We start from the raw sequence: 27695 nt of genomic DNA on the forward strand, positions 1-27695 counted from the left end.
ATTCTTGGAACAGTTTTTATCCATTTCAGAGCAGAAAATGTCCTCTGGACAGCAGACAACAAATCAATAAATGATCAATAAATTTGCACAAAGCTCATGAAAGCTAATGTCAAAACTGTTGGCTTGGCTCAGCTTGGTAGGCTGGCCTCAACTATTACACAAACTACACTGACAACACTTGTTTGTAAGAATTTAATTGGGTTAGGTGGCACAATCCATGTTGATATCAGCTAAGGCCTTACTAAGTTTGCCCTTCCATGTACTCCCCCCACGCCCCCCCAAAAATAAAAAATATATATTGTAATGTGCATGGATAAGTTGACACGCTGGCCGCTGATGGGGGGGGTCTGACCCTTTAGTCGAGCGGTTAGCGATGTCTCCTGCGGTGCGGGCGATACGGATTCGCTTCCCGGCCGCGGCAGTTCCTGTGGTTGCGTTGTCCCCCGAATTCGCTACAGTATATTAAAAAATCATGATGCAAAAAAGCTATGTACAACACCTGCAACGAAGATGATACCAGCATTTGATTGGTTGAAAATGTATTAATCCAAAGAAAAAAAAATCTCACTCTTCCTTCTTCTTAGCAGACTGAATCAGTGGCAATACAGAAGGCCCTTGCAGTAGTGTACAGAATTCAGTTCCATCAAGAGATAATGGAGAGAAGATATGGTTGAAATAATGAAACCATATCAGGGCACTTATATTAGAACTGAGAGAAAATATAATTATGTTATTGCATGAATGATAATTGCATTTTTAGATGTCTCTGAGACTGTTAGGCCTGCAAAGAATGCATTGCTGGCCCTGAGGGTCCAACCGCTGGTGGTAGGTGAAAGCATGCGGCAAAGGTGCCACAGCCAGATTCAGATTGTGATCAGTCCTAATGATGTGGCAATCCAAATGTGACAATCCAAAGAAAAAAACTCCTTCTCCCTCACCACTCCCTATTAAGGGTGATAATAAACATCTTGCAATTTTCACTTTTTTTCCCCAAGTAAATGCCAGTTTGTTGAATGTATTCCTTCTTCTCAACCCATATTTGAAACATAAAATCACTAGCGACTTATGTTTGAGTTTTACCCATTATCAGCATGTAGGCTACAGGGGAGCGAGATCAGTGAGGAGAGTTCTGCACTCAAAATGTCCAAAATGAATTTAGATACAGTCTTAACCTTCCACTTGTATTCTGGTCAATTATGATCGATTTACAAGTTTCTCTCCATCATAAATAGAGTTTCTTTCATCTAAATTCCATAAGGCTTATTGACATCCATTACAGTAAAAGCATCAGTAAATATGACTTTAATGATCACCACTTTCAATGAATTTTACATTTAATTTGAATTTTATACCAATGTTGTGTTTCCGGTCAAATAACCGACCACTGGAAATGAACAAGTGAGATTACAGTAAAGAGCAAAGAGTATCAAGTGAAAAATTTACGAGTTTAGTTTTGAAATAACATACACACACCAACACAGACACACACACAGGACAGGGTATCTGTGAACTGCAGTGCAGAGCCAAGATTGAACGTTATATCAAGTGCAATTAGTCACCGATGGTGATATGACTAATAGGAGATTCAAATTGAAAATTAGCTGGACATTGCCTTTAATATCACAGATGCATTATGGCCGACAGGGCATGTCATGCCAGGCACAGCTTCTGTAATTGCACAATATGCAGATCACCAATAGTGGCTCAAGTAACAGCAGAAGAGGGTTCAAATCACAAATTCACTGGACAATGTCACAAATCAGTATAAGAATTCTGCTTACAAAAAAGGCAAATAACACGCAAGTAATTTTTCAATATCTGACGCGAATTACACTTTTCTGGCAGTAATGCCTGATCCCTGAGGCAGGTATATACAATGCAACTGACTTGACTTGAGCTCATTCTGTAGGCCAATTCAACTCGTACTGCGCGGGGGCCAGTTGCGAATAGGTGTAACAGAAAAACAGCCAATACGAAGGATATAATTATATTATCTGCATATAATTACAATCTTTTTAATTCCTCAAAAGTTATGGGTTCAAATCCCGATTGAGACATTGTCAAATGTGAGATATATGAGTGGAAAGCATTGAAAATACTTGGGGTTTAAAAATGAATTGCAACTGTAAATGAAAATGTATTTTTAGTTTATATTAAATTAACTGGATGACATAAACGCTGCTACTGTGAACATTGTAAAATAATGTTCCACCATATTGTCAGTGACTTATGATAGGTGTGCTAATATTTCAGTCATTCCCCTCGCCACTCCCGTGACAAGGCGAATCCATACCGAATCACTGCTATTCCGACACACAAAGAGACGCGTTCATGTGACGAACACAAGTCGACTTTGCCCCACTCCCGAAGACAGCGTTGCCAATTATTGCTGCTGACAAGACCGGGGCGCCAACCCCGGCCTTCAGTGGGCAACTGTATCGACACAAAGCCGACGCTTAGACCGCTACACCACCGCAGATCCTAGCAGCTACTATTACAAATAAAAGTGAAGTTTATTAATGCACATAGTTTCATTGACACAGAGCAAGTTCTAAATCACCGATAGGAAGCAGTTATGAACACGGAAAAGTCTACTTTTAAAAGAAAATCTATACAAACATTTAAAATGTTTTTTACATGTGTCAGTATTTCCACAAGTAAAGCATGACAGGTTTTCACCATGCATCAAGGTCAGTTTAACATGCAGTCTTAATTACACAGATAACACAAGATAAAGTCACATTTATAAAAAAAAAAACAACTACATATTGTAATGTGCATGGTTAAGAAGACACGCTGGCCGCTAACTGGCGAGTCTGACACTTTAGTCGAGTGGTTAGCGATGTCTCCTGCGGTGCGGGCTATACGGGTTCGCTTCCCAGCCGCGGCAGTTTCTGTGGTTGCGTTGTCCCCCGAATTCGCTACTATATATTAAAGAAGCAGGAAGGTTGCGAAGATGAAAGTAGTCAATGTTTATCATACAGTCTTAATCACACAGATATAACATAGTGTAACGTGCATTGATTAGTAGACACGCTGGCCGCTGATGGAGGGGGGGGTCTGACCCTTTAGTCGAGCGGTTAGCGATGTCTCCTGCGGTGCGGGCGATACGGGTTCGCTTCCCGGCCGCGGCAGTTCCTGTGGTTGCGTTGTCCCCCGAATTCGCTACATCCCAAGAAATGGTCAAACCCTGGACTGCCTTCATTCACATCCATGCCCAGCCGGGAGGGACGACCAAATGGAATGCCTGTCTACAGAAACAATGTAAAAAACACTGAAAACAGAGCTACATTGTTTTTATCTTCTTTTTTTGCCAATAATTGCAACATTACAATATGGTAGTTGGATAATCAAAATAAAATTTAACTTTAACCTAACATGACCTTGACTTTGCATGTCACCTGCCGCAGGGAGACTATGTTATGCTCTGAATGGGTGAAAAACGGAGGTTCAAATCTATGTAATTGAGCAGAGAGAGGGCGACATCTAGTGGAAAAACGTGACACCACTAAGGGCTTTGGGCGACCGAATTAATAGGGCGTGAGAGATCTCGCCGCAAGAGCAATATTTTACATCTTGTTTCCCCCTTGTATCCATTACTTTTTATTCACACCAAGCCATGTTCCTGTGCTTTAGTGTACGTGTGTATTACCAGACGCCAAGTCTTATTGATCAGCTCGAAATCACCACCAGCCAATAGGTAAATGCTGGTATAGATTGTTTGTAGTTTGGTGGTGAATAGTCATCTCCCATTATTGTACCTGTCTATTTTTGACAATATGATGAAATCCCATTCGGTTGCTTGTATAGTCTACACGCCCGTCCACCTGTAGTAACAGCTAGGCATAAAATCCTGCGGCGTTCCCTCCATCTTGATCATGTGACGTGACTCCTTGGTCACATGCTCTCAAACAATCTGAGCAGGAAGCGTTTCTGAAACGATGTGACGACATCGAAACCCCGGATTCATACATACCGTTAACAATGACACATCGGACATTAAACTGACAACGAGGGGTTGTTTTATTTTTAACACAGAGGCTCGTTCCTGAAAAAGTACTTGAGGGAAGTGCAGTGTGTTTTCAGAGAACAAGACAAAGCGTGTTTGATATCGCTGCTCGAGCCTCTTTGCTAGATCCAGACTCAAAATGACAGCGTCGGTGTTTTTCGGCTGCACCTTCATCGCTTTCGGCCCCGCCATCGCTTTGTTCCTGTTTACTATCGCCCGGGACCCGTTAAGAGTAATTTTTCTGATCGCCGGGTAGGTAGCCCAGTGTTTGCTTTTTTGGGGGGGGATTTCAAAGAGGCACTAACCGCTAGTTCGTAGCTAAAAAATGCTAGACTGCATGTTGAGGCAGCTTAGGTAGCCGGCTAACGCTAGCTAGCTGGGGAATGACCTGTGTCGTTCGCCGAACTGTTTGCAATCCGTAGCTCTGCTATTACACGTTCTGTTTTTCATTGAATATTAAAAACAGGTGAAACGACTGACGGAGACATAAGTGATTTAAAAAAAAGTAAAATAAAGTTATGATAGATTCATGTAACAATGGAAGACGTTCTGTTTGTAAATATAGAAAAAAACTGAGTCTGATAAAGCAGAAAAAATAATGTATGAAACTGTTGAATCCAGGATGTTAGCATCTATTTTAGCTCATTAGGTTCGCACCCTAACCGACCTGTTGAGGTGATCGCCAGTGAAAACAGTCTCAGCTCAGTGCATTTTATCGCCTCGTCTGTGATATTGGCCATGCAGAACAGGTGATATTGAGGATTAGGCACAATTTACTATCATACACTAGATGAATTATGTTATACAAGATGATTGATCCTGAAAATATAGATGTCTATTTAATCTGATCGAACATTCTCAACTATATTTTGTTTTGGTGAACTGTGATGGGACATCATCCTGTTAACGCCACATCTGTTGGGGAATGTAATATGGTTTGTAAAGCGCCCTTGGGACTAAACTGTGATTTAGGGCCGTACAAATAAGCTTGACCTGATTAACGTTATTGATTCTAAACCCCGACAAATAAAGCGGATATTACTGAGTAGTGTGTAAATGCTGTGCAAACATTTGTCATTCTGCTGATTTGTCTTGTGATTATCATATTGCCTTTTGAGTCTCATCCTAAGGCAAAGCAGGCCTCATTGACTCAGCAGTGTGACTCTCCTATAACACAGCTAATTGCTTGTTTTTGTCTTTTGGCTTCATCTATTAGATTCCTGTGATAAGAAAGCAATCATAAGTATAAAGTGTTCATTTATAAGGCAAACCAACAGGCATCATTGTTTCTGTTGGTGCTGGATAGTCTAAATGGTAGTTACACCAGAGAAGCCAAAATACATCTGTTGTTGATTTTCCGTAGCTTACATCTCACCCCACAAACATGATCTCATGATCCCTGTAATGTATATCTTTGCTATTGAAAAGGCACACAAGAAGGCAATCTGTTACATTTGACTGTTATTTTTTAGGATCTTGAAAAGAAAGTAGACCGGTGACTTCTTATCCGATGCGAGGGTCTAAGGACAGGATGTTGTGTTGCTATAAAGCCCCTTGAGGCAAATTTGTGATATTGGGCTGTATAAATAAAATTGACTTCACTTCTTTTCTTTTCTCTTGCATATATTTTTTCCAAAATAAAATTGAAATCTTGAGGCAATGGTGTAGCTGTAATGACAGTACAAATACTTAGTTAATATATTTTGAAAAGTTTGGTAAACAAAACAAAAAAAATCACAAGATCTCCACCAATGTATGGCACCTCACTCGTATAGGCTGCAGCATCCCCGTGACCCTGAGAGCAGGATAAGTGGTTAAGATAATGGATGGATGGATGGATGGATGGACTTTCAAAGATTTTTAAACAATAGATGACGCAGCTGCAATTTTTCAGAAATGTGGTCTCAAATAATGGAATTTCAACATGGAAAGTCTGTAATGAATTCGAAACATTCTGCTTCTATTACAGGTCAAAGTCTACTTCACTGTAACATAACTTGTCCATGATAACACTTTTTTGCGTTTTGTTTGACTTTTTTTGTGAAGTGCCTTTTTCTGGCTGGTGTCCTTGCTGCTCTCCTCCCTGGTTTGGTTCATAACTGTTCAGATCAGTAACAAAGACAGCGCTTCCCAGCAGAAAGGCCTGCTCATATTCGGGGTGGTACTCTCTGTCCTTCTCCAGGAGGTCTTCCGCTTTGGTTACTACAAGCTACTGAAGTAAGCCAGTCATGTTATCCTGAACTTTGTTTATATAAAATCATTTCTGTACACTGCATCATGCTCCAGTGCCAGGATCAAACTTTGGACTAGTCTGTCTGTTTGAGGATCTCAAACCTGTTGATCCCCAACAGTTATCAAGTGTGGTAATTGATTTTAGTGTAGCAAGGTAATTCTGAGCACAGACTTGATATTTGTGATGAAGTATTACATTGCTCATTTTCAATGCTCCTGAAATGGGAAAGGGGGCACGGTAGCATTAATGCAAACAGAACAGTCCATATGTATCCCTTTTCCCAGTTTTCGCCAGCTTGATCTGGACATCCCCCAAGTTGTCTGTTGACAAATTCCACCCGTGTCTCCTATGACTTGTTGAAAGCTTCCTCAGTTTCTTATCCTGAAAATTTTTCACACTGAGGTGTTCGTTGTTGGATGTGTTAAGTTCAACTAACTAACATTTGCTTATATATGTCTGTAATATTGAATGTTTCGATCTGGTGGGCAACCTCTGAAGAGAATGTTGTGCTCCTGTTTTCCTCCAGGAAAGCAAATGAAGGTCTTCTTACACTCAGTCAGGAGGAGACCATGCCTATCTCCATACGTCAGCTTGCCTATGGTAAAGTTGGATTTGACTACCGGATGTATGAAAATAATTTACGGTTGCCATTTTGGTGAACACTGGCTTACTGAGCATGTGACTTTGAAGTTGGCGGTACTGTGATTTATGTTGCTGACAAAAACTTCCATTACAACTTTGAGTTGAATATGTGGGATAGTAAACTCACGATTGTAAGATGGTATAGTGTTGTAATAATTTTGCAGTTAAAGTGCAGATCTGACTGTATGAAATTTCCTTGTCCCTCTCTTTGCTGAGCGTGTCCAGTATTATCTTTTAGCTGTTTCTTTTTTTTTTTATTTAATAGTCTTGTGACCAATTTTTTGAAAAAAATGTTGCCATTTCTAGCTTATCGTACTTACGAGCTCAGTCTTGGTAAGTGCATGCAGTCTGTTTTGATACAAAGGCAGCTGTACTTGGTCAGTGTATCAATGGTTGATGGTTGTCTTATTTTAAAATGCAGTTAAAAGTGCTATAGGCTATGTAATATTTCGACTTTCCTGAAGCATAATATGGCTATGTAATATCAGCAGGGGTATCTGAATGGCAATGATGAAAGCCGTTTAAACCCCTGCCTTCCTTCCCCAGATTTTCACATTTAAATGCATTGTATGTTTTGAAATCACATCAAATGGCCACTTTTAGGGAGAAAACCTGTGCTTTCTCTTTATTTTGAGGAAATGTACATGTTATGATTGACCCCCTCCTAAATTGCCATGGTCATATGGGGGCATCAGAGACACTGATATGCCATAATGTAGCTAATACGTGAGGTCCAACATGTTAGACCAATAAATAATGACCCAGGTAGAGAGGCAACATGCTAGTGTTAACCAACTAAACTCTGGCTGGAATCATGAGAAGCTGGAATGTGGTGAGCTACTACATCACAGCCCTCAGTCTCCCTATGCCATCCTCAGTTTCATTTTGGGGTCCACCCAATTTTTTACCTTTTTCAAAATGTGGGTTTGCTGAGACAGGTTTAAAATGAAGGTTTACTGAGTCTTTAGAAACAGAGTCGACAGGCTGGCTCAGTGGTCTTGTTATTTTGGTTCTCTGTCCATCAAGACTTGACTCAAATTTAGAGTCCTTTGCGGAAATTGCAGCTAACAGTCTCTATTGAGGTCATTTGTAAATGGCCGATGAGTGCGCACATGTTAAGTATCCGCTACTTTTTTTTCTTGCTTGTTGTGCTTATTTTAATTTGCATCGCAGAATGATAGCGATCTGGAAGGAAGTAGAATTACACATAGCACTTTTTATGAATCCCTTCCCACGTCGCTCAAAATATTCCAGATTAGAAAAGTAAAATAACAAAAGCATTTTATCCTCACATAGTAAAAGTCAGCGTGCAATGGAAGAACAAAGTATTTGAAAAAGCTTAACAGTTTTTGTTTTCCCACTGACATTTGAGGCTATTATTATTATTATTATTAGTAGTAGTAGTAGTAGTAGTAGTAGTAATGATGATGATAACAATAAACATGTTTAGTGAATAAATGTTTAGTTCTTTTTTTCTCTCAGTAACAGTGCTACCTTATAAATGCACATACCACTTAAGTATGCACACCAATATTTTGTTATTTCAGTCTCTGGCTTAGGCTTTGGCTTCATGAGTGGCGCCTTTTCAGTGGTCAACATTCTGGCCGACTCTGCCGGGCCTGGCACGGTGGGCATCCACGGAGACTCACAACACTACTTTCTGTCCTCAGGTACAGTGTAAGGGCAGAGGGCTACAATGTCTACCAACCTATGTTTTCAGAGAAGAAGTCACATTGTTGGACTATTTTCTTTGGAGGCAAAGGAAAACAGTCTGAAAATTCAGATGATGAATGATCCAAACCATGCCCCTAAACTGATTTTTTTTTTTGTTCAACGTGATCCTCCTTTCATTATACATTTCAGTGTGTCTTGCATGTTTTTCTTTTTTGCTGTGTTGCATGTTTCACGTCTTACTGCTAGGGGTGCACCTATACTGGTATCGGATATCGAGCCGATACCAGGCTAAAATCGAGTATTGGTAGATTTTACCCAAGAAGACTAAAAACCGGAACCAAAAGCCATTAGTAACATGTCATAAATAAATTCAAATAGCTTGATTTACAGAATTTTTTTGGCAATGAAAGACTGTATTTTTATAATGGTTGAAAAAAAAAATCTTCCTCAGTTATTTTGCCCATTGACCCCAAACTAATGGTCAAAGTCTGCACTGTTCAGGAAAAGCACTGGATCAGTATTTGGTATCAGCTTAAACTTAAAAGATTCATACTCCAAATCGGTATTGGCAATGAAAAAGTTATATTGGTGCTCCCTTACTTTCCACAGATAATATTGGCTCTTAGGAATAGTAAAGTACTTTAGCGCTTTATTTCCAGTGTTTTGTAACATACTGTCGAACATATTGTGGCACTTGGCAAATCTTACCAAAACTAAACTGTGATCTGTACATCCCCAGCCTTCATGACCATGGCCATCATCCTTCTGCACATGTTCTGGGGGGTGGTTTTCTTTGATTCCTGTGAAAAGCAGCGCTGGTGGGCCCTCGCCGTGGTCATCATCAGCCACCTCCTTGTTTCCTGTCTGGTAAGTGGTTTTCTACCTCAGTGGGTAAAGCATGGTACTGACTGTTAAGGGGTTTCCTTCACTCTAAAATTCATTTGGTAATGCACAATACTAACATCTCCAGAGGTAGGAACTGAACTCCCACTAGGGCCAATCATATGAAATCTGTATGCAACCGTAGTACTAACAGATACACTTGTTAAAGGGACAGTTCACCCCAAATTCGAAAATACATGTTTTTCGTCTTACCTGTATTGCTATTTATCCATCTAGATTAATTTGGTGTGAGTTGCCAAGTTTTGAAGATATTGGCCATTGAGATGTCTGCCTTCTCTCGAATACAATGGAACTGGATGGAACTCGGCTTGTGTTGCTCAAAGCAGCAAAAGAATACATCTGAAAAACTCAACAGCAGTGTCTCTTTCCAGAAATCATGACCCGGTTACTCAAGATAGTCCACAGACTTTGTTGTGAGCAGTATCATGTAGGTGTAGTTCGGTCTAAGAAAATAGGTCCTACGTGAAAGTGCTCACAGCAAGGTCTGTGGATTATTTTGAGTAACCGAGTCATGATTTCTGGAAAGAGACATTGCTATTGAGTTTTTCCAAAAAAATGTTGTTTTTTGGCGCTTTGAGCAACACAAGTCGAATACCGTCCAGTTCCATTGTATTCGAGAGAAGGCAGACATCTGTACGGCCGATATCGCCAAACCTTGGCAACTCACACCAAAACGATATAGATGGATAAATAGCTTTACAGGTAAGATGTGTATTTTTGATTCGGGGGTGAACTGTACCTTTAACACTTAAACATGGTAACTGAATGACAAATGTCTTACTTTGTGTAGATCAGGCCTGAGTTCACAGGCAGCCATATCCCTGATTTAGATTCTGACACAATCAGAATTTCCTTTTCCCTTTTTATGTTTTTTTAAAAAAAAAATTTTTTAGTGGTGGTGGTGGTGGAGGGGGGGGGCATGTAATCATCCTAACCACAAGCTAAAAGTGCAACCTGTATTTGATTTCTCTTAGGTGCCCCAAACCTGACTAACTGAAACCTTGAAATTTTATTTCAAGCACTGATTTAACTTCATTTATGTGGCACTTAACTAAACAGTACAATGTTCAGTGTGCTTTGATAAACTAGGATAGGGGAAGTAATTGCCTTTTTATGTAGTTCATTGCCTTAATATTGGTCTATTATCTCTTCCAGACATTCCAGAACCCATACTACGTTGGCAGTCTGGTGCCAACCTACATCATCATGTTCCTGATGGGAGTCTGGGCATTTTGCTGCGCTGGCGGCTCACTGCGAAACCTCAAACTTTGCCTCACCTGTAAAGACAAAGACTTCTTACTTGCTAATCACCGGCCAAGATAACGCAGATGCCAGTCAAACTGTGGGACTCTTATCCAAAGATCAGAGAATTCACACAAACACACTTCTTGCAAGCAGGAAGACGGAGTTTGTGAACCCTCTGCAAATCTGTTATTTGCTGTCTTACATTGAATCAAAAGGATTATTAGTTGATCATCTGTTTTCTTTAAAAAAAAAAGGTAAATGGTGAGGTCATACAACCAACAACTTTTTTTTTCGTTTTTTTTTTTAACCATAACTCACTATCAGATGATCAAATGTGCAGGTAAAGTGTTAGAAAATTGCAAGTTAACCCTTAACTTGAGAAACGCCAGTTTCTATTAAAAGGAAGAATTTGAGACGTTTCAAATGGTCCCCTGATATAATATCTGGACCACGACTGTTCAGGCTATGGCTTTCATTTTTGTCAGAGTAGAAATTTTGTCACAGTAGAATGCATCTCAGCGGGCCTTCTGGCTCTGGCCTGGTCATCTATCATAGAACTCAGGTACGTTGTCGTATCAACATTTGTTTCAATGATTGACTTGATCTCTGTCCTTTAGAATTACAGGGGAGCTCAGAAATATTGCCCTCTTGCCACAAATTAAAGTTTGAAATAAAACGTTAGGTCAGAGGTATTCAGTTATGTGCCACAGAGGTCTGTGTGTGTGTGATTTTTCCAACCCGACAATACACCAGCTGATTTCACTGGTTGGTTCCCTCCTGTCTGGTTGAATGTGTTAATCAGTAAAATCAGCTGGTGTATTGTTGGGTTGGAAAGAAGACATGCGTGCACACAGAACTCCATGGCACATAATTTAAATTTAATGCCACTGCACTAGGGTTTTACTAAAAAAAAAAAAGAAAAAAAAAGAAATGGCGTTATTGTTCAACACTCACTTTCTCCTCAGTGTGTAGGATGTGTTTAATTACTTATACATGTGCACATGAAAATACCTATTCCAAATTATGTCTCCATTTTAGAGTAAAATTTGTATGCTTCTATTGTGTATTGTTTGGATCTTACAAAATATAGATGTGTTCATCAAAAATTCACGATTTTGTAAGTTGAAATCTTAAAATCGCTGACAACTTTATTAACACGCATAATGGTACTTTCATTCCAGCAATATGTATATAGGTTTTTGAGTTTTTTGTTTTTTTATTTTTATTTTTTTTTGTTTTTGCATTTGAATTTGATATTTTTGTGCTGGTAATGTAAAAAGCATTCAATTTTTTTCTATCATCGTTCTTCAGCACTATTCATAATCCCCATTAGAATGCAAATGATCATTTACTTTTTCCTCAAATTAAAAAGTAGAGATTAGCCGAAGGCTTAGTTTTTTATTCCTCACTACTGTAGCCACACACAAACACAAACAATAGGAAGGTGTTCAGGTGAATACATTTAGCCAGCAGTGTTTTTCTCTTTTCACAGTTAATATCTTTGTTGCATTGTTGTTCCTTGATACTCTGTTGGTAACCACTGTAATGTTTTCACTAGTAGGTAAGCATAGAAATGTGCATGGTAACATGTATTGATAGTGTGGCCAAATGTCCAACACAAAAATGTTTCAAGGTATTTTTTCAACATTTTGCAGAAGATCTTTCCAAGTTTTTCTTCCCGATACTGAATTTGTACAGTCTGTAATGGTCACGGCGAGAAGGTTAAGGGAGACAATGCTATGGATGACAAGTCTTGTTTTTGTTGTAAACCGTTTGCTTTTCTTTCTTTTTTTATATCTATACAGGGAAGGTTGAGAGACCATAAATAATCTTTTTTTTGGTAGCTCCCTGCTTCACCTTCATGTAGCTTCACACATCTGGGAACTGTGACATACAGCCATGATGTTTTCCAGGCTACCTCTGAGCAGTTGGGGTTAAAGACCTCATGTGAGGGTGCCTTTGATGGAGGTTGTCGAAAGGAAGGGCCAACCCAGCTATGCCCAGCTGGCCAGGGATTTGATCTAGCAACCCTGTAGTCGCGAGCCCATTTCTCCCTCTTTTTTGGCTACCGTCTCTCGCTTCAAGATCACCCATTTTTATTTGGTCTAATTCGCTCTTGAATAAGCAACCACTTCAGCCATGAGCACAAACTGTTGTGCTGTGGCAGGAATCATGCATCTCTTGTTAAGCAGGAGGCAGAGTTACCTTTAATGGCAGTACGCCCCCCTTCCCCCAAAACCTAATCCATAATGCATTTTTGTTGTTATGAAAAATAAGGTCATACAGAGATCAATACGAGGAAGCCATGGCCCACACACATTGAGTGAAACAGTGTTCCTAGTTTTAGTTTTACAGCATACATTTTAATTACATTTTGATATGCAGGTGGAATGTTTTCATCATGTAAAAATCAGAGTTTGCAATTTTTTTTAAAACATTTGCCTTTGTTTATGTGCGCACAAGTCATTGCACAAGTAGAATAAAACCCTTGACCCAAAATGATATCTGTAGCAGATGATAACAGATTTCAAATTAATGAACTTGTATTGGAGAGGGATGTGTTCAACATTAAGTGTGAATGTGGGTCCTGGATGGGGATCTTTTTTAATCGTGTGCCATAGAGGGCCGTGTTCATGCAGATCTTCTTTCCAGCCCAACTCGAGACCCAGTGATTTCACTAATTAGCACAACTTCAGCCGAACGGGAGGACTAGCTAGTGAAATCAGCTGGCGTATCAGATGAATATTTAGGATTTAACTGGGCAAACCGCCACTTCATGCATAAGCCTTTTCTCGTCCAGTCAAATTGATAGAAGGCTTAATAGGTATGGATTGTTGCAGAGGAATGTCTGGTGGGCGTGAAAGTGGAAGTTGTCCAAACAAAGTGTGTCGGCTAGAGGGAACACTGTCCTGGCTGTACGCAGGCAGGCCGCTGGTAGCTGGAGTGATTTTTGTTGGACCATGTTTAGATTTTTAATAACACAAAAGCAAAGCAAATGTGTTCAGCATTGCATTAAATTGGGTGCACTCCTTCAGATGGTGCAGGAACTGCCCCAGCAAAGCTTTCAAATTAAAGAAATATAGATCCCCACATTAGGTCTTTTTTTTTTTTATTACGACACATCAACTAACTAAAGCTAAAAGCTAAAAGCCCTGCATGTGATTCAGTTTTCTGTTTGGGATAGGTTAAGAGCTTGTGAGTCTCTCCCCACAGGACCCAAAGCAGCTGCCCATAATGTTGCCTGTCGTTTCTTGGTGCGTGGCTGATGGTGCTCTTCCTCTCTCTGCAGGACCTCTCGTAAATATTAATGAGAAAAGATTGAGAAGGTGTAGCTGTGCTTGCTTGCTGGCTGGGTATCTCTTGGCTTTTGGGGGTCAAAGGTTAACCCGAACCCTGACCTCCTGACCCCATGCTCATGCTTACCCAACTTGCCACGAATACTAAAATGGTTTTGCACTACATAGCATGAAAATGACATGTAAACCCAAGAACACGATAAGCGGAAGTTCTATACTAGCAAATAAAATACTTTCTTTAAAGTTTTGGATGCTCTTTCAATCTCTTGGTTTTGTGCCTTTGTCACCCATCCCCTTTAGGATTCGTATATGACTTCAGTTGCTGTGGCACCAGTTTAACCTTAAGCGAATTTTCTTGAATGCCATTTTTGTCGATTAATTTTCATTCCTTTGGGTGAGAAGTTTTTTTTTTCCTCTTTTTTTGTGTGTGGCTGGTTTGCCTCAATATAATAAGGATCTCCTGTAGACCAGATTGAGCTACTAAATTCTGAGGTAATGTTGACTTGTTTGTGTATCAACTGGATTCTGTCTTTTAGAACTTGAATGTGGTGATTGTGAGTTTGCTCCCAGGGGAAGAGCGTCCCTCTCCCAATAGCATTAGATGAGCATCATCATCAAACATCTGTCTCCATTACAGTCTTAACTGCTACCTGCAAGGAACTCATTGCATACAGCGAGGTAAGAGACAGGCTTTTACAACATTTCAAGATAATACAACTGCAGGCCCAGTGGATCTTCTTTTTTTTTCATTCACTTCACATCGGGTTAACAGGTTAACTGTTAGCATGCAGACACTCCCAATAGGTTTTTTTTTATGGCGCCTGGGTTTGTCAGGATTTAACAACTCCAATTTTGTAAACGATGAATATAACCTCCATAAGACTGAATGAGAGTATGACTTAACTTTCTGTGGGGCTAAAATAAACTTATACTTAAGGTTCGTGTGTCCATGGTGCTGATAACTGGCCAACATGAACAGAGGCTGCAGGGGAGATGAGTTAAATCCACAATTTGGATGAATTCAATGAATGAAATTGTTGGTTTAGGGAACAAAATGATAGTCTACTTTTTGCTAAATACCGAATTTGCTGAAACTACTGAAAGGGTCTTTGAATTTCCCCTAACATTTTGTACACCAACAATATGTATGTGCACCCCCACACCCACTGTACAATTACTGTTTGTTAATCAAAAATTTCTGTCATGTCTTTCCTGTCTTGTGAGTCTCTATTGCATACATAAAATAGCCATTTCTAAGGTGTGTAGTATTTGCATAAATCATAGCGGTATGGAGTCTTTTTCTCCATCTCATTATTTTGAATTGTGCAGAATGTAATGATGGATCAAAAAAAAGAAGAAAAAAAAGTGCTTGTTTACTGAGGCAAATAAAATATTTTGACCACCATTGAATTTTTTTTGTTTTTCACACTTCCTGACTTAAACAGAATCTTTATGTTTGCCAAAGACAGACTGTGAGCAATAACTCATTATTTTGCAAAACACATTTATAGATGGACAGATCTGAGAACCCAATGAAGAGAGGCTTTATTGTCAAAAGCATTACACATGCATTATCATTATATATATATATATATATATATATATATATACAGGTCTGGAAAGTCAAAAGGTATATGAAAATTAGACTTTATCATTTCCAGGTCTTTACAAGTTTTAGATAAAGGAAATTCTCGTGAGAGGTCACTCCTGGTACTTATTATACCAGATCAAAGGTCTAGACCTATTGTCATCTCACACTTTGTGACACCCGTTGTAAAGAATAATATTCTCTAGCAGCTACAGTGGCGCTTGAAAGTTTGTGAACCCTTTAGAAATTTCTGTATTTCTGCATAAATATGACCTAAAACATCATCAGATTTTCACACAAGTCCTAAAAGTAGATAAAGAGAACCCAATTAAAGAAATGAGACAAAATTATTATACTTGGTCGTTTATTTATTGAGGAAAATGATCCAATATTATATATCTGTGAGTGGCAAAAGTATGTGAACCTGAAATCTGATGATGTTTTAGGTCATATTTATGCAGAAATATAGAACATTCTAAAGGGTTCACAAACTTTCAAGCACCATTTTATATGCTGGTATTGTTATGGCCTTGCTAAAAGTTATATTGCCCAGATTCCATTAACATCATGATACAAACCATGACAAAATATACAAATACAGTCAAGGAATGAAGGTGGTCATTTTTGGTATAATTATAGAATTTGTTTGCAAAGGAGCAACTGGATTTTAAATAATGGGGGCAGATGACACCCTTTGTGCTCTCTGAAAGAAGAGAGAGAGAGAGAGGGGGGGGGAGAGGGGTGGTTGATGGCACTTATGAGACTTATGTATGAGAGTTGAAAAGGATGTTGAAAATCAAGTTCACTATTTACATTACATCATTACATGGCCTCATAGAACCTTTTCCTCTTGTCCTGCCCCCCTTGCCTTCAGGTCCCGCTCCCATTTATGAAACCGGACACCCGTATGGAAGAATGACACAAAGAAGAGAGAGACGTAGAGACGTGTGAGCACCCCAGACTGTCTCTGTGGGGATTCGCTCAAAGCCCCCGTGTCTGTGTGCTCAAAGCATACAGACACAGGGCCACTTCCTCTGGTGTAACCCCAGCTCTGTGAGGGCCAACCAAACTCATTCAGATTCAAATGCTACACCTGAGATCACAACCAGTCATCTCCGCAGCGGTCCATACTTTCTGCACGGGCAAATGTTAAGAATATTAAAGCGTTTGCCCCTGCGGATTGTGTTTCATTTGAGGTATTTGGAATTGTGCATTGGGACAATGGACTGACATCGAAGCTCAGAGCCGGCAAAGAACTGAGGAAAGGTAATCACAACAGAGTCCAATTGAAGAGCTCATTTCTAAGACACTATGTTTCTAATTTGGGAGAGGCACATAAAATGACTTTCCTCGTGCAAGCGTCGAGTAAATGAAACCATCTATCTTTGAAAAGAAAAAAAGTTGTTTGAATGTTTCTGTCATTATAGGCACTTTATAAAGGGTAGGTGTCACTTTTCTCAAAAGGGTATGTGAAACAAAACCTTCCCTTCCCAGTCAGGGCAGAAGATGACAAATGGGCATAGGGAATGCATGAGGATGCCACAATAACTTTAATTTAAAATCATAATCACCTTCATTACCAAAACAATGAAGGGACAGGACTTTGTCTTGATGGCAATAGTGCAGGAACATTTTGTATAGCAGAATATAGACTGGGCGCTGTGGCAGTGGTTAGCACGGTTGCCTCACAGCAAGAAGGTCCTGGGTTCGAGCCCCGTTGTAGTCCAACCCTGGGGGTTGTCCCAGGTCGTCCTCTGTGTGGAGTTTGCATGTTTTCCTTGTGTCTGCGTGGGTTTCCTCCGGGTGCTCCAGTTTCCTCCCACAGTTCAAAGATATGCAGGTTGGGTGGATCGGCCGTACTGAATTGTCCCTAGGTGTGTGCGCGTGTGCGTGCGATTTTTTTCTCTTTTATTTTATAGGAAAAAAAACATTCAAAATACAACATACATATATTAAACCAATAGGGAAATAAAATATTTCACAAACCCATCAAACTCTGTAGAATCAAAGAGGATAAGAATTAAAAATTATAACACAGGTAGACAAGACAGAAACTAGTGAAGTAACCTGTAGGTTTTGGCATGGCTTCCAGCCTACAGACCCCCCCACCAAATCAAAGAAATCAAACAAAAATACACACTACACTATTTAACCAAAATCCAACACCACCCTTCCTCCTTCCCCAATCACAACAAAAGTGCTCCCCTCCATAAATCCACCAACAAAGTCTTCTTCTCTAACATAACTATACAACATATTAACGTCTCTTTCCATTATACTCCTAAAATATTCCACACCTCAGCTTTCCTCTTTTCGTACTGGGCTATATTCCTCATTAACTTGACAGCAAACCTTGCATGGCTTAAAACATAATTAAATAAATTAACATTGAATCCGTTCACTTTGCCAGCCACCCCAAACAACCACCCTTCTCTCCATTCCACTCCGTCAACAGACCCACCTCTCCAACATTTACTTGTTAAGTCCGTAATTTTCAACATGCATCCCTCCAGCTCACAACATTCAACAAACTCTTGCATAAATGTTTCCACTCCCACATCACACACACCACATTCTTTCTTCACATCCACATCAAACTTACTGATTATTAAATTATTGAATACCCTGTTGTGTCTTAATAAAAAGTCAACATTCTCACATTCAACACTGTTCCCCTTCACTCTCAGATTCCTCCATATCCTCCCTACATCCATCTAATTCATAACCCCCCCCCCACACTTTCTCCACACAGCCGGTCTTCTCACTTCTTCCCCTCTTAAACATCTATACATCACTCTCGTTTTCACACTCATCACACTCACTCTCCTCTCTCCTTCTCCCACATACATTTCCACCTTTCCTTCCTCATCCAACACAGCCTCTCTCTCAATCATACTGACCCATTCTCTCAGCATCCCCCCCCTTGATCTTTCCAAATATCCTCTCGGCCATCCCCAACCACATTTCATCACCCCTTCCCCTCACTTCATCTACCAGTACCTGCGCCCTCATAAACCTTGGTACATACTCATACATTAAATCCCTTACCTTTCTAAACCCCGCTCTCCATATCACTCTGTTGTAAATTGTGTTCCCCTCAAATGTGATTTTTGGATTTAAAAACACCGGTTGTTCCCACACCTGCTTCACATTCTTACATTCATACTGCACACATTTTACAAACTCTCCCACACTTCCAACACCTCCTTGTAAAACTCAGACACTCCACTCAACATGCCTTTTTTCATTTGCATATACACTCCACTCTCTCCACACCCTTCACGTTGTGTGTGTGATGGACTGGCGGCTTGTCTCCCTGCCTGCTGCCCAATGACTGCTGGGATTGGCTCCAGCATCCCCGTGACCCTGAGTAAGGATAAGCAGTTTGGATAATGAATGAATGAAGAATATAGACTGACTAACATTGTAAAACATGACAAGACATCAGGGCATTCAGACAGTGCAACACAGACTATTGAGAGCTGACTCCACAGATGGTTGTATAAGAGCTCTCCATCTGCTGATGACCCTACCCACCTACCTGCTTAAGAGCCTTGATCACAAGGGCCCATTCAGAAGTGGTGAAGTGCATTCTTGTGACTCCAATCGATGGCTTCCTGCTGTCCATGTGTTGGTCAAATCAATTAGTCAGATTTATAACAACAGCCATTACATTTAGATTAAGGAAGTGTGAAACCACGTCACATGTTTTCATTGGCCTTTATGAAGCCAGTTCTTGAAGATGCTCCCATTAGGGGTCGCCACAGTGGATCATCTGTTTCCATCTCTTCCTGTCCTCTGCATCTTCCTATATCACACCAGCCACCTGCATGTCTTCCCTCAACACATCCACAGACCTACTCTTTGGCCTTACTCTTTTTCTCTTCCCTGGCAGCTCCATATTCAGCATCCTTCTCCCAATATACCCAACCACCTCAATTTTGCTTCTCTTGCTTTGTCTCCAAACTGTCAAATCTGAGCTGTCCCTTGAATATACTCATTCCTAATCCTGTCCTTCTTCATCACTCCCAACAAAAATCTTAACATCTTCAACTTTGCCACCCCAGCTCTGCCTCCTGTCTTTTCATCAGTGCCACTGTCTCCAAACCATATAACATAGCTGGTCTCACAACCATCTTGTAAACCTTCCCTTTATCTCTTGCTGCTACCCTTCTGTCGCAAATTGGTCTTGACACTCTTCTCCACCGACTCCACCCTGCCTGCACTCTCTTTTTCACCTCTCTTCCACCCTCCGTTACTTTGAACAGTTGACCCCAAGTATTTAAACTAATATGCCTTCGTCACCTCTACTCCTTGCATCCTCACCATTCCGCTGTCCTCCCTCTCATTCACGCATATGTGTCTCGTCTTGCTTCTACTCATTTTCATTCCTCTTCTCTCCAGTGCATACCTCCACCTCTCCAGGCTCTCCTCAACCTGCTCCCTACTCTCGCCAGAGATCACAGTGTCATCTGTGAACATCATAGTCCACGGAGACTCCTGCCTGATCTCGTCCATCAATCTGTCCATCACCATTGCAAACAAGAAAGGGCTCAGAGCCAATCCTTGATGTAATGCCACCTCCACCTTGAACCCATCTGTCATTCCAACCGCACTCCTCACCACTGTTATGCTTCCCTCATACATATCCTGTACCACTCTTACATACTTCTCTGCCACTCCCGACTTCCTCATGCAATACCACACCTCCTCTCTCGCAACCCTCTTCTCTAAATCCACAAAGACACAATGTAACTCCTTCTGAGCTTCTCTATACTTCTCAATCAACACTCTCAAAGCAAACATCACATCTGTGGTGCTCTTTCATGGCATGAAACCATACCGCTGCTCGCTAATCATCACCTCTCATCTTAACCTAGCTTCCACTACTCTTTCCCATATCATCATGCTGTGGCTTATCAACTTCATACCTCTGTATTTACTTCAGCTCTGCACACCACCCATATTCTTGAAAATTGGTATCAGTACACTTCTTCTCCACTCCTCAGGTATCCTCTCGCTTTCCAAGATTGTGTTAAACAATATAGTTAAAAACCCCACTGCCATCTCTCCTAAACATCTCCATGCCTCCACAGATATGTCATCAGGACCAACTGTCTCCATCCTCTTCATAGCTGCCCCCACGTCCTCCTTGCTAATCCACCGCACTTCCTGATTCATGATCCCCACATCACCCAACCTTCTCTTGCTCTCATTTTCTTCATTCATCAGCCCCTGAAGTACTCCTTCCACCTTCTCAGAACACTCTCCTCGCTTGTCAGCACATTTCCATATATATCCTTCATCACCCTAACCTGCTTCACATCATTCCCAGCTTGGTACCTCTGTCTAGTCAATTGGTACAAGTCTTTTTCTTCTTCCTTGGTGTCCAACCTCTCATACAACTCACCATATGCCCTTTCCTTTGCCTTTGCCAACTCTCTCTTCACTTTCGCCCACTGTGCCTATACAATAGGATAGGTTAAATGCAGAAGACAAATTTCATTGTGGGGTGTCCGGGTAGCATAGTGATCTAGGTCTAGTCCTTTGCCTACCAACACGGGGATCTCAGGTTCGAAACCTCATGTCACTGCCGGCTTTTTTGGGCTTCCCTACAAACACAATTGGCCATGTCTGCGGGTGGGAAGCCGGATGTGGGTATGTGTCCTAGTCGCTGCGCTAGCGCCTCCTCTGGTCAGTTGGTCGGGGCGCCTGTTTGGGGGGGAATAGCGTGATCCTCTCACGCGCTTTGTCGCCCTGGCGAAATCTCCTCACTGTCAGGTGAAAAGAAGCGGCTGGCGACTCCACATGTATCGGAGGAGGCATGTGGTAGTCTGCAGCTCTCCCCTGCTTGGCAGAGGGGATGGAGCAGCGACCGGGATGACTCAGGAGAGTGGGGTAATTGGCCAGATACAATTGGGGAGAAAAAGGAGAAAATTCCAAAAAAATAAAATAAATAATTTTTTTTATTGTAACCAAACAACAACTGTACAATGACAGAAGTAAAGTGGCTTTCTTTTCGTTCTTTACGCCACATCTCCTTGTACTCCTGTCTACTTTCTTCATCTCTCTGACTATCCCACTTCTTTGCCCACCTCTTACTCTGTTTACTTTGCTGTACTTCCTCATTCCACCACCAAGTCCCATTGTCTTCCTTCCTCTGCCAAGATGACACACCAAGTACTTTCCCAGCTGTCTCCCTCACTATTTCTGCAGTGCTTGTCCAGCCATCCGGCAACTCTTCATTGCCACCCGGTGCCTGTCTTAACTCCTCCCTGAACTCCACACAACAGTCTTCTTTCTTCAACTTCCACCATTTGATCCTTGGCTCTGCCTTCACTCTATTCTACTTCTTGGTTTCCAAAGCCATCCTACAGACCAACATCTGATGCTGCCTAGCTATGTTCTCCTCTGTCACCACCTTGCAGTCTCCAATCCCATTCAGATCACGCCTCCTGCATATAGTCCACCTGTATGCACTTTCCTCCACTCTTATACATCACCCTGTCCCCCCCCTTCCTTGAAATACATATTCACCACAGCCATTTCCGTCTTCTTCTTTTTATTTTTTTTGTTTGCAAAATCCACCACGATCTATCTGTCCTTCCACATTCCTCTCCTTGACATCATACCTACCCATCACCTCCTCGTGACCTCTGTTCCCTTCACCAGCGTGCCCGTTGAAGTCCGCGCCAATCACCACTCTCTCCTCTTTGGGTACACGCTCCACCACTTCATCCAACTCACTCCAGAATAACATTCATCATCACACCTTCAATTTCCAGTTTCATACTCATCACTTTGTCGACACTCTTCACATCCAACACACTCGTGACAGAATCTTCCTTCAGAATTACCCCTACCCCATTTTTACTCCCATCCGCGCCATGGTAGAAGAGTTCGAACGCACCTCCGATGGTCCTGACCTTATATGGGTTCAAATACTCCCCTTCCATCTGGTCTCTTGCACACACAATTGCACCAACGACGCCAAGCTGAAGTCCTAGTGCGCGTAATGCACATGATTTCTGATTCTGATAAAATAATTAATTCGTACGTAAAATGGACTGCTTCATTATCAGCTTTAAAAAGAGGTTGCGTCTCAACACTGCTGAGCTGATGAAAATAGAATTGGTTTATCCAAAATCTCTCCTACTTCTCTTTGCATATATTATTTAAAGTCTCATCCACCTCCCTTTGCATATATCATCCAAAGTCTCACCCACTTCCCTTTGCATACATATATCATCAAAAGTGTCCCCTACTTCCCATTGCATATGTATATTATCCAAAGTTTCCCCCACTTCCCTTTGCATAAATTATCTAAAGTCTCACCCACTCCCTTTGCATATATTATCCCAAGTCTCCCCCACCTCCTTTGCATATTTTAAGCAAATCTCACCCACCCCCCTTTGCAGACATTATCCAAAGTCTCACCCACCTCCCTTTGCATGTATTAAGCAAATCTCACCAACCTCCCTTTGCAGACATTATCCAAAGTCTCACCCACCTCCCTTTGCATGTATTAAGCAAATCTCACCAACCTCCCTTTGCAGACATTATCCAAAGTCTCACCCACCTCCCTTTGCATATATTAAGCAAATCTCGGCGGGCTCTTATAGCCAGCAGCCGGCCCGCGCATCGATGAGCCGAATGGAGCGTGACAGGACGAGGGAGAGGCGCGCGAGGCGGGGGACGTGAGCGTGACGCTGCGTGGATCCACGCGCGGATGGGTCAACTAAACCTGAGTTCACGCGACTCCACCGCACGTGGAGCGTATGAACCACGGATGGAGCCCAAGTCGCGTGTCAGCTGGAGGAGATGTCCGCGTCTGTTATCGGTTTGTTTTATTCTCATATACCAAGGTAAGACCTTTTATTCCCCATACAGGAGTCCACTGGATACACAATGGTAGCTTTTTTTCCTTTTTTAAATTTCTTTCCTTTTTTCGAAACGTGCGTTGTTGTGTATAGGCTGGGCCTGCGTATGCATTTGTGTGTCTAAGTGTAAAAAAACAAAACAAAACAAAAAAACAAAAACAAATAAACCAAACCAAACAACAACCCACCGACTAGGATCGAGATACTGCACACACACACACACACACACACACACACACACACACACACACACACACACACACACACACACACACACACACGTACAGATGGACAGATGTACAGATGGACAGCACTTTGACTTTGCGGCTCCGCTGCAGTGAATTCTGAAATAAAGACACCGGTCCTCTTTTGGCAGAGGCAGATCTGTATAAGTTAACGTGTTGCGCAGTCACAGTGAAATTAATCTCCATGTGTTCCTGTGTTTTACCAACTCTTTTCACATATCTCCAAAATCTTCGTTTCTGTTCAGCTTTTCTTTTTTTTTTTTAGATTAATTTTGATGTCATTCATTTGTGATTATTAAATTACAGCGGAAATTTCCTGCGGTACTGACAGCGTGAACCTTTCTAACTGGCATGAGTTTCACAAGTGAGTTGAAATTCATTGTTGTTATTATTATTATTACTATTATTATTACTATCATTATTATTAATATTAATATTATTATTATCAAGTACTAAATGTGTTGTAAAAATAGAATTACCATTTTTATTTCATTTTGCAAAGGACATGAGCCAATTCAGTGAACATGTGGATTTATTTAGAGCAAGAGTAGATCATTTGATAAGCAATGATCTAAAGCACAAATTAAATTCCAGATACAAACCGCTTTATCTCCATTTAAGGCCTGTTATCACGGTAATTTTTTATTTTTTTTGTGAAGATAGCCCATTTTGTCAGTGTCGGGACAGGCAAGTGCTGGTTGCCTGTGAGGAAACAAACCTCGCCTTGTTCTCTCTCTCCCCACAGCGAGAGCAGCAGTATAATGCTGCCGAAATGGGACACCGCTTCTCAGAGACGGCAGGTAGGAGAGCTGCTTTGAAACGCTGCATTGATGGAGCGCCTTAAACCCGTCAGCCGCAGACAGCAGCCAGCCAGCCAGCGCGATCACAACACGACCCACACCCCATTTGAGAGAGAGAGAGAGAGAGAGAGAGAGAGAGAGAGAGAGAGAGAGAGAGAGAGAGAGAGAGAGAGAGAGAGAGAGAGAGAGAGAGAGAGAGAGATCTAATAGTCACAACAAACTGGTGGTTAAAATGCTCAAAGAGGCTTACTAGACCTAATATGGTAGATATTAAGGTTCGTTTTTTTTAGAGTTGGTAAACCAATAAGCTTTTTTTGTTTTGTTTTGTTTTGTTTGTTTGTTTGTTTGTTTTTTGAAACAGGGATTTGCACATTTCACATTTCAGATATTTAATGTTGCAATGAAACTTTTCAACTGTTCACTGAAGCGTCACTTCTAGAAAATAAATCATACAACTTGGTAACAAAAACTAGCCCTGCAATCCTAAAATTGCTAGTTGAGGATATTTCAAATGTTATCAGATTTACAGTTTGATTAATTTTGCCTCTTAAATATCATTCATAATCCTGGTCATGCGCAAAACAGCTCAACTAGGAGCGAGCAAAGCCATGATGAGATGGAGCGCATCCCCTTTCACAAAGTGTGCATGCAAGAGTGTAAAAACTATCCAGATGTTTGTTTCTTTTGACCGAGATCATCCCCGACTTCAGGGCTGATGCGACTACTCCTATCGCTAACCTTTCATTTTGCACCGACAGGCGTGAGATTCCAGACCTCACTAGATGGGCTTGTAAACAAACAAAGCAATTGATAGCGCAGGTCACTCACTTTACTTTTGTGTTTGACCTCGGCCTCCATCCACAGAGCCCACTGGGAAGGTCTTTTTTCTGAAGTCTGATCTCTAGCAGCTAGTTCCCCTCCCCGCACAATGTTTCTGCCTCTATTCAACATGTACAACCGTAAACGGAATTTGACAAAGCAGTTGTTTAGGAATACATTTTTTTGAAGTACAATAGCACCTCTGTGTTCAACATGCTCTTCTCACTCACTGCCTTAATAGCTCTGATGCTAATCAATGTTTGATAATTCATAGTGACATTATCCCCCTCCCCCACATCCATTTTGTTCCTGCACTTTGAGATGAAAGCGGTGGTTTGAGAGCTCAGGTGTCTAGGCAGGCTCGCAGGTTTGGAATACCGGTGCTGTCCCTAACACTGGAGTCCCAGATGGAGCAATATGTGCTCCATCTGTTGGGATGTAGAATCTACATCCGTGAACAGGTGGGATGAAACTGCTTCCACTTAGTCCCCATAGATTCCCCCTTGTGCTGTAACACAACCAAAGCCCATCCCAAATGGGAAAACACACAAAACCGAGGGGGAGGTTTCACTTGGATGGGAAAGCTGCTGTTGGAAGTCACAGCGGAGTCATTAATGAAGGGTGGATGACAGTTCTTTTCTCTCATCCTGTCCTGTTCCCAAAGGCTGTCCCAGCTCCATCCTCATCATGCCTGGTTCTGATTTGGCGCCGACCGCTATAATTCTGGGAGGAATTTTTGCCCCAACAAAACGTAGAATTGTAAAAACGTTTCAGTGTCTGAGATTTTAATCACATCTTTTATTAATCTGTCACTTGAGAGTGGAGCTGTTTCTTGGCTTTACTTAATTTAATATTAAAGTCAGCGAACGTTAACGTAATTAATTATGAGAATCAGGTTGTGTTACGAGGGCTTAGTTTTGGTTTTCTGAAGATACCTCTTAACGTCTTACTCACTTTAAAAAACACCACTAAGACTCTCAAATCTCAAAATGTAAAGCATCAGATTTAATATAATTGGCTGGATGAGATCTATAAAACAATGCAAGGCATTATCAATTTTTGGCTCTTGATTGGTACTGAATAGTTGCCCCATGAATATGAAATACCAATGAATTTGTTTCTTTCTTCAAAGGAACTCCAGAGAGCAGCTACTGTGTCAGCAATCAACACAACTTCCTCCAGTTTTTCATCAGCCCATACAGCAGCCGGCCTGGCCTCAAAATCCCCCAACCCGAAACCCTCAAGCTCAGTCTATGCACCAGCCACCACACATCCCAGCACATTAAATCTCACAACATCCAGTAAACCATCTGACAAGACCTCACCTAACCTATCATCAAGCTCAGCACCAGCTGGCCTATTGCCCACGAGTACACCATCTAACCAGTTCCTGACCAGCTCAACACCAGTGAACCCATCATCCAGCAGCATAACAGCATCTAACCAATCATCAACTCACATAAGACCACCAAACAAACCACCCCTCAGCCCGATGACATCTAACTCATCACCAACCAGCTCAACACATTCAGAAGAATCACCAGCAAACCCAACAACATTTAACCCCTTTCTAACCAACTCATCACCATCAAACTCATCACTGACCAGCTCAACACATTTAGAGAAATCCCAGAAAATATCAGCACCATCCAACCAGTTGTTGAAAGGCTCAGCATTATCCAGCCACCCATCAACCATGTCGGCACCATCAAATCTATTGTCACCTAGCACGACTTCATTTACAGACACATCCTCTTCTACCGACACATCTGCTGATGCCACCTCATTTGACTTGAAGATGGTTTTACCAACTTCCATCAATATTTCATCACTCTACAGGCACTCAAAGGAAGCACTGAGGGCATCATCCCGCAGAGCGAAAGGTTAAGTGCTGTTTGGACACATCACATTTGTTCATAGGTCTATGTAAGTGCAAATGCAAGGGAGACTCAGACTTTATGATTGGATTAGACCTGCAACATCAGAGGCTGCTACATCAGAGCTGCTACACCAGAGGCTTTATAGTCTGTATCAGCGAGTTTGAAACTGAAATTACGGGGTAGGAGTTTAGCTGTCTTTCTTGGCTCATTAAGAGTGACTAGAGGGAAAATCTTTACCTGAGCTATCAGCCCCCCCCCCCTCCTCGGCATAGGTCCTCTATGTCAGCTGTATCTCTATAGGATGTGGATGACTGGGCAGACAGTGGCAGGCTGTCAACCCATTGTTCAGCTGTCCCACTTTAACCACTGAGCAGATGATGTTAAGGCTAGATAAGGTGCCATCGTTAGCTGGCGTGTGCATCTGCTAGAACCATTCTAGGGGCCCCAGCTCCGACATAAAGGTCCCATTTTGGAAGGAGGA

General features: G+C 41.4%; 2 protein-coding genes across 2 annotated transcripts in view; both read left to right on the forward strand.

Annotated features, from left to right (window-relative positions):
- Nucleotides 1–3991: 3991 nt before the first annotated feature.
- On the forward strand, nucleotides 3992–15401 carry aph1b (APH1B gamma secretase subunit). Its single transcript, XM_056278415.1, has 6 exons — nucleotides 3992–4261; nucleotides 6056–6226; nucleotides 6769–6842; nucleotides 8432–8554; nucleotides 9298–9425; nucleotides 10617–15401. The coding sequence occupies exons 1-6, from the start codon at nucleotides 4149–4151 to the stop codon at nucleotides 10782–10784; spliced, it is 777 nt and encodes a 258-aa protein (XP_056134390.1). The 5' UTR covers nucleotides 3992–4148; the 3' UTR covers nucleotides 10785–15401.
- A 7918-nt stretch (nucleotides 15402–23319) lies between these two features.
- Nucleotides 23320–27695, forward strand: part of otog (otogelin) — a 75317-nt gene continuing 70941 nt past the window's right edge. The window contains exons 1-4 of the mRNA XM_056279361.1: nucleotides 23320–23430; nucleotides 24461–24515; nucleotides 25656–25795; nucleotides 26467–26704. Coding sequence (XP_056135336.1) covers nucleotides 23320–23430; nucleotides 24461–24515; nucleotides 25656–25795; nucleotides 26467–26704 — 544 coding nt within the window. The remainder of the gene's footprint in view (nucleotides 23431–24460; nucleotides 24516–25655; nucleotides 25796–26466; nucleotides 26705–27695) is intronic.

This window comes from Lampris incognitus, chromosome 4 (assembly GCF_029633865.1).
Source record: "Lampris incognitus isolate fLamInc1 chromosome 4, fLamInc1.hap2, whole genome shotgun sequence".
NCBI lineage: Eukaryota > Metazoa > Chordata > Actinopteri > Lampriformes > Lampridae > Lampris > Lampris incognitus.